Raw genomic sequence first — 8,069 nt, forward strand, 5'->3', positions numbered from 1 at the left:
CGGCTGGAACACACTCAGCTCTCCCTCCCTATCCTTTCTCATTACTTCATGCTCTTGGCAGCTGCTCACAGACTGGATGGGCTCAGCCAACGTCAGACCTGGTGCAGAAACATGGAAAAGACGATGGAGCATCTCCAAGCACACATGGTGGGACCGTGGGGCCGTGTGGCCCTCGGTGCTGTGGGTCGGTTCTGGGCTGTGTGTGGGTACTGCTCAGCCATCGGACTGGGAAAGGACTTCTGCCCTTTCTGACAGCATCGACTCAAATGCATCTCTGCCAGACTCATTGCTGCAGATGGGCAGCAGGGTGTGAAGCATGCACACCCTGCCCTCGCTGGGGGCTCTGCTGTTGTGCAGCTCTTCCGAAAACATTAATAGCCCCAATTAATGCGTTACGTGGCTTACGGACGTTCAGCTTTAATTTGGTCTGAGTGAATTTATGTTCATCCTTAGAGAACTGGAAAGGCTGCCAGATACAGACAGGAATCATTTCTGCCGTGGAAATACTGCGCTATTAGATTTTTTTAAGGCTGTAGGATTAAGTCTTAATAAAGAGTTTCAACAGCATTCTGGAGCTTACTTAAAAAAAAACAGGAGATTTCCACGTGTTTGAGGATAACAGTCAAATTACTTCGGCTTTTGCTGAGGAGATGCCACCCAAAGCCCCCTGATGAGATGGCAATCCTTCTGTCCCAGCAGCCCCAGCTGCATGCTGATACCTGCTGCTAGCAGGGGGCAGGGCTGCAGGTGTGCATGTCAGTAACTGCAGGATGCAGCTCCCATGCAGGATGCAGCTCTGTGCAGGGTGCATCTCAGTGGCAGAAGCTGCTGCAGTGGGATGGCTGCAGGCTGCAGTGCCTCACTGTGCACCTTTTTTGGTCATGTTTTCAGTAAATACCAACCAGAAAGAAATCACACGTCTCGGCTGTATGAGAGGTGCTCAGTGCATTGGTGCTCCATCAGAACGTTGCTGCTGGCTCGGTGTGGGATGGCTGCTTTGTTTGCAGAGCCCTTTAAGCAGGAGCTGCTGCTCCTGCTTCCATCCCGCTGCGTGGCTCCAAAGGGAAGCCCCCATATCCTTCCATTCTTTCTCTCAGTGCCAGCCTTGTTCACAAGCTCGTCTAATTCACACCTTCTAAAGAGCACGAGAGCGGTGTGTGATCTAAGAGGGCTCTGGGGGCCGTTTGCTCGTGCAGTGTGGCACCCCGGGGGGGTTCCTGTGCTGGGGGAGCGCAGTGCAGCTGTGGGGTTGGGGGGGTTTGGCTCCATTCTTTCTCTTTTAATATCTTTGCTCAGGATGTGTAAGGTCACGGCTTCAGCAGCAGTAATGCACGCTTTTTTGCCTGTAAATTCAGGGCATTTAGAGCTCATACATGAACAGGAATGCACTTCCAGATGGAGATCGTTTGGCTGCTTGGTTGCTGTTAGATGCAACGAGATGAAATGTGAGGAGGGATGGTGATGGTGGTGATGTCGCTGCTGCCGGTAAATGTTGGTCTCTGTGGCTTTGGTTTGTGGCCAACCTAAAGCAGACTGCACTGTGCAGGAGCTCCCCGTGGGCAGCCCGAGCTGGGGGAGCTGAGAGCCAGATGGGAGGTGGGATGGTTCCAGTGCTGGGTGATAGGGGCAGATCTCCCCTCAGTTCTTGTGCTGGGGAAGATCCCCAAACCTATTCATTTCATGGAAAAAACACACAGTTTCAAGAACCTCAGCTATCTGAGCTGGTTGGGTACCTGGGTAACTGATGTTACATTTGCTCCATGTGTTGGTAATGGGCTGCACCTTCCGAGGACTGTGGGCACAGATGGAGCTGGCGGGAGGGTTGGCAGAGCCATGGGGTGATGCTCTGTGGGGCTCTACTCACCCCATGCCCTTCCATGGCTGGCATAAAGCTGCACAAGGAGGGCACCTTGTGATGGGTGTTAGCAATGGGAACAGGCACGGGAAGGCTCTGCTACTTTTTTGGCCGGTGCATAAAAAGTGGCAAACGGTTTTGGCACCCGGTGCCTTCCATAAATCACCTGGAAGAGGCCAACGCGTTCGTGGTGTTCCACAGCTTCCATTCCCAAATGGTTGTTAAAAGAAAGTTGGAGTAACAAGCAATGATTTAAGGCGAGCAGCAGGAAGGTTGGTGCCAGCTCAGCCAGCACAGTGCGTGCCTGGGGGAGAGGAGCAGGGCTCCCTGCGGTGAGCTGCAGAGCACCAGGGGCACCGCGGGCACCCTGTCCCAGGGGAGCAGGCATCCTACAGACATCCACCACTCCCAAAAAGTACTGCTTGATTTTTTAATTAGATCCAGGCTTCTCTTAATTTCCCGTTTATTCTTATCTATTAAGCTTTGAGAACAGCATTAATTAATTGGTTTATAAAAACAAGGCGAAATGAAGCGCGGTACAACAGTGCGCTGTATTGAGCTCTTTCTGCGGGGAGGAAAACTTCAAAGTTTCTGTGTGTATATATTACAAAGAACTGGAAATCCCTTCCTTGACTTGTGTGTACAATATCTGAGGCAGCCCCGAGCTTTGACTCCAGCATCATTTCTTTACAGTTTACTGTTTAATCGAAATCAGCGTGCTATGAATGACGTTACCAGCGAAAAACGAGCTTTTGTTGAACGATCAACATTGGCCATCGTCTCAAAAGTCTTCTCCTGCTGTGATGGTTCACCTGGAGGTTCCTTGCATGGGATTGGGCGTTCCTTCCTCCATGCCCTCATTGCTGGGGACCCGAAGCCAAGCAAGCTCCATCTGTGCCCACGGGTGCTGGCAGAGCCCAGAGCACACCCTGGTACCCTGGTTTGTCTGCCACGGTTCTCATTAACTCTCTGTCACATCACCAGGAAGCCAGGTTAATTGCAGGCAGAGTGCTGGATTTATGAGCTCATCTGGGCTCTGTGTCCACACATTGGCAGAGGTGTTTCCTTGGATGAAATCTTTTTCTCTTCGTTCCGCGGCAAGAATGGACTTTCTGTTTCAGTTACTTCTGACAGTCAGACATGGCAGCCATCTCCCCCTCCCCTTTATTTAAAAGAAACACAACAAAGCCTCACGGCAACAGTTTATTGCTCTAAATCAGCTCGTGGGTTATTAAAGCAGAAAGGAAAAAAAAAAACAAATTTAAAAAAAAAAAAAAAAGGGAAAAAAGTCTCCCTCAAACTCCTGCCAAATAAAATGCGAGCATCAGCCAAACTGTCAAAGGCAGATCCTGCAACGATGGGATGAGAAGGTTTATTACACTTCCAGCTTCTGGGGAGGGATGTTACAGCCCCAGGATGCTGGGGCACTGATGGCAGAGCTGCGGGCGCTTCGTTTCTTTGCACACATTGGGAAGCCATTAAGTGAACTGACGACAGATCCCTCAGCATTGCAGCCCCACGGCACCCCTCCACATGGGCCAGCTCTGGTGTTCTGCCCATTAAAACGTGGAAGAAACAACCCAACGGAGAGCCCACAAATTAGAGAAGCAGGAAACCTCAAATGATGTGCAAAACAAATCCAAGAGAAATTTTCCATCACTTTTGCTACAGAGCTCAGCCTTTCTAATCTTAATACACTGCGAAGCGAAGTCTTTGCGAGATCAATGAGCCCTTTGGGTTCCAACCCCCAGTGCTGTGTGGCCGAAAGCTCTGGGAGCTCTGGGATGTGGCACAGAGGTGGGTCTGAGCCACAGCCACAGCTCTGGGTCCTGGTCCAGCATTTATGGATGCGTCCTCTGCAGCAGAGGGAGTTTGATGGTCAAGGAAAAGAAATCAATGAGAAATCCACAGTGTGGTGTTGGTGGGGTGGGATGGAGTGGGACTGTGGTGAGGGGGGGAGGTGATGGAAGGACTCCTGCAGTGCTGGCATTATACAACGGCGTTTCCTGCAATAATCCATGCACTCTCCTGCCCTGTTCCGTGTTCCTGCTGTTCTCAAAGGTCTGGAATTGAAAACAAGGAAAGCACGGCACGCTCTGAGGGACAGCACGTGCAGAATGCCATCATCCAGGGACACTGCTGGGCCATGGTTTGTGATGCTGCTCTATTTGTGGAGCGCAGTGGGGGGGGGGTGTGAAAAACAGGGCTTTAAGTTCTCAGGGTTCACACAGACTCATTTGTTGCTCGTTTTGTTGTGTGAGATTTCACACCCCCACTTTGGGTGCTAAAGCTCTGGCAGCACTGCAGGGTTTCGGCTGGTTTGGGGCTCTCAGGACCCTCTGAAGTGGAGCTGTGAGCCACACGTGGGGGCTGCAGAGCAGTGGTGAACTTCAGCTGAGCTGTGGGATTTTCCAGTGCCACTCGAAGTGCCTGCAGTTCCAGAGAGGGCACCCGTGCTGTGCAGCTGTAAAACCAAACAGGCTCTCCATCTCACCCTGCAACGTGCCGTCCTGCTTTCCTGGGCTCATGGCTTCTCTGATTGCTGCTGTACAAATTAATTAAAACGGGGCATTACTTACCCAAACCATCAAAACCTATCTGCCATGTGCCCAGACTGACCCATGGCACTGACCATCCTGCTTTTGTGGGTGGAAACCTATTGCTTCCATTGGAGCTGCTGTCCCTTTCTGCCCAGGCTGCCCCACACCCCGTAACTCATTTGGGGTCAGTAAGAAGCTGTGAAGAAGCTGTGACCTCAACAAGAGCCCACAGTGTCACTCAGCCTCCTCATTCCCAGAGGACACTGCCTTGAGTCAGGCCTTTCACTGTGGGTACAGCTGAAGGGCTGTGCACGCTGTGGCTGTGCTTACTGCTGGGCTCTGCTCTGGGTTATGTTTGGTGGCACTTCTCAATGACCTGGCACTCGTTCACATGAGAAAATTCCTCTTTTCCCTTTTTTCTCCTTTTCTTTTGCTCAAGGTTCACAAGCTCAGGAATATATCTTGTTCCAAGTCACGTGTCTTTATTAATTTTATATACAATCCAGCTTTCTCTATTTCTTGTTGGGAATCTCGCATTGCAAATAATTCTCCTTTCTTTCTTCCTCCTGTAGCTACCATTCCATAACCAGTGACCTCTGCATTGCTTCCCACAGATTGCTGACGACCTGGGAAACGAGAAATTCTGTGTCGATGCCAACCAGAGCGGAGCTGGGACCTGGCTGAAGTACATCCGTGCAGCCTGCTCCTGTGCAGAGCAGAACCTCGCCGTGTGCCACGTCAACGAGCAGGTAACAGCCCCAGCACTGCTGCCTTGCTGCACTCGTTGCACCATGCACACAGCAGCAGCACAGAGTGGCTGCAGCACCCATCCATGCAGCAGTGCCGCTGCGGCACCCATAGCAGAGCTCTGTGCAGCCCCGTCTTCCAGGGCTGTGGTGGGGAAGGTTGTGAGAACTGTTAACACCTGCTGTGACACAGGTTGTGCTCATTAAGCACGTGGGAGCCACTGGTGGTATTGCAGTGCCTTCAGAAGCACAGAAAGGTGATGCTGTGAGCTGTTGGTGGTGGGCAGATGCGGTGGCAGGCTGTGAACTCAGGTTGGGTTTGGGTGACAGAGGGGTGGGAGAGGATCTGGGGGTCTGTGGGGAAAACAGAGGCCTGATGGGCACAGGGGGAAATGCTGGGGGAGCGGTGTGGGTGTCCGTGGGGGGGGGTGCAGATGGACTGAATGGTTTTGATGTTGGTCCCACAGCTGCGGTGACCTTTGTTCTCTGTGCAGGGGATGGGGCATTCCAGGAATTAAAGGGCCATTCTTTGTAGAGTTGTTTGAAACTCAAATCCAAAAGTGGATTCGGGACAGCGATCCAAGCTGGGAGCTTCACAAACCTCAAGTTGTCAGTAGGTCAGATATCAGCTCCTGGTTGAGTCCTGAGGCAGTCGTGCTGTGACTACAGCTAGCAAAGAGGAGGCGGGTTTGGATGCAGGGCTGGAAATACAAAAGCAAGACCAGCCTGCAACTGATGGGGATGCTGTGGTGGATCTGAAGGAAGGCAGCTTGTGTAAAATGGGAGAGTTCAGGTATGAGAGCACCTGCTTTGGTTTGTGTTAGGGATGCCTAAAAAAAGCCTTGCAGGAGGGGAAACACAGCAGCTTTAATTGATACAGACCACTGGTAGCATGATTGCAAGGTGAAGCTAATGATTGTAACGAGATGCTTGATGAAATGAATGTGACTCCAGCATAATCCAGCCTTTCCCTAATAGTTATTGAGGGTTGGACTATAGCTCTTAAAAAAAAAAAAAAAAGCTGCTGCAGAAATGTGATTCTGTCTGCTGAGTAACTTTGTTCTCAGGACAAACAGAGGGGTGCAGGGTTAAAGATGCCACACAGAGGTGATGGTGACCATTTAGTGCTGTCATGCTGAAGGATTCTTGCCATGCAAAGCTCACGAGTGCATCTATGGACCAGGCGGACCTTTCAGGTCATAGTTTGTGTTTTGGGGCTCTGGTGTGTGCAGGGAAGGGCTGAGGTTGGGGCCAGGGCACTTTGGGAAGCTCTTTCTTTGCTGTCGGTGCTGTTGGTGGCCGCTGCGCCTTCTCTGTGGCCTTTCCTGCTGGCTCGCATTCCTCCTCTCGCACTCCAATAACCGCAGTCAAAGCACACAGCACCCTTTGGGGACGGACATCGGACAACCCGGGAGGGCTGGAAGCGCTGCGGGGCTGTGCGGGGCTGTGCGGGCGGAGCGTGCCCCCTGGTGGGACCGGGCGGGATGGGATGCGATGGGACGGACGGACGGACGGATGGATGGACGGACGGGGCGGCCGCACTCGGAGGTTCGGCTGCGGTTAGGGCTCGAGGTTGGGGGAGGTCCCAGGGAGTCCCGGAGCAGCGCTGGAGAAATGGCATGGCTGTAACGAGAGCTGGTAGGGATGCGCTCAGGGAACGCAGGAGATGGGGCAGCGTGGTGGCTGCAGTGCGGGCAGGGAGCCTGCGGGGGGTTTCTGAATTCAGTACGGAGAAGTGGAGCAAAGGGACCCGAAGAGCAGCGCAGTGCTGTCAGCAGCACCCGTGGGCTGTGATGGTTTGGGGTCTTTATTCCCTGTGGGCACAGAGCTGCAGCTGAGAGCTGCTCCGGGTGACTTCTGGTTGATATCCTAGAAAGAACGTTGTGCGTTGCTGTTGGAGGGAGAGCAAAGAGATCCTTGCAGTTAATGCCTCGTGTCTGCTGGATTCCAGCAGTGTTCCGTAGCAGAGGGAGGGGTGTGGTGGACTCGGAGAGTTTGGTGAAGTCCTGCAGAGGACACAGAGCCCTGGGATGCACGGGGCCGTGGCACAAACTCCCACCTCCTATTGCTGTGCTTTCTGGTTTCCTTCCTCATCAAAGCTATTCCTCACGGCTCACACGGGCACTGAGATGGGGCACACAGCTGGGAGGGGTCTGAGCTCTGCCTGTGTGCTCTGAAAACAGATCCCACCACCGGTAGAAGTGGGCTGGTTTGTGTGCTGGTGTTGAGTGCGGTCCTCGGGTTCCAGGTGAGAGCAGCCCACAGGAGAAGGGTGTGAGGGTGATGCTCTGTGATCACGAGGCCCATTTGGGCTTAGAGAAGCGGAGAGTTCAGTGTTTCAATTCCATCAGGTTAATCATCCCTTTGCTGTAACGAGTACACGGAGCACGGAGGAGGTAGGAGAAACAATGGGAAGATCTTTGTGTAATTTGAATGAGGGAGGCTGTTACTGTAAATACTACTTTGTGGTCCAAACTGCGTGAAACTTGACGTGCATGGAGTAAAATAAAGGCAGGAGAAAGAGCTCTTAGTAGCAATTATGCAAATCAAGTGACAGCCCCCCCTGTTAGCTGGAATAATTTGAGTTATTGGTTAAAAATGTAAAGCGCACATCTCTGCATATTTAACATGTCTCAATTTCTGTTTCTGCTTCGCAGATCTATTATAAAGTTATTAAGGAAATCGAGCCAGGAGAAGAGCTCTTGGTGTGTGCCAAGGAAGGCAGCTATTCCCTGGGGAACATGGCACCCAGCATGGAAGGTAAGGCAGTGTGCTGCACCCTCAGAGAGGCACTCTCAAGCCTCCATCCGTGCCCCAAGTGGCCTTGCACCTCCAGCAGCTGCTCATTTTTCTGCTTACTTTCACTCCTCACTGATGAAGTAGTTGTGTTGCTCGAAGCTGGGATTGGGTGGGGGCAACCTGGGCCGG

The 8,069-nt window shown here is 52.3% G+C and overlaps 1 protein-coding gene across 1 annotated transcript in view; it reads left to right on the plus strand.

Annotated features, from left to right (window-relative positions):
• Positions 1–8,069, plus strand: part of PRDM16 (PR/SET domain 16) — a 201,907-nt gene that overhangs the window by 164,004 nt on the left and 29,834 nt on the right. The window contains exons 4-5 of the mRNA XM_042882994.1: positions 5,010–5,144; positions 7,799–7,901. Of these exons, the coding sequence (XP_042738928.1) occupies positions 5,010–5,144; positions 7,799–7,901 (238 nt within the window). The remainder of the gene's footprint in view (positions 1–5,009; positions 5,145–7,798; positions 7,902–8,069) is intronic.

This window comes from Lagopus leucura, unplaced genomic scaffold, assembly GCF_019238085.1.
Source record: "Lagopus leucura isolate 7727_CA_CO unplaced genomic scaffold, USGS_WTPT01 Super-Scaffold_100037, whole genome shotgun sequence".
Classification (NCBI taxonomy): Eukaryota; Metazoa; Chordata; class Aves; order Galliformes; family Phasianidae; genus Lagopus; species Lagopus leucura.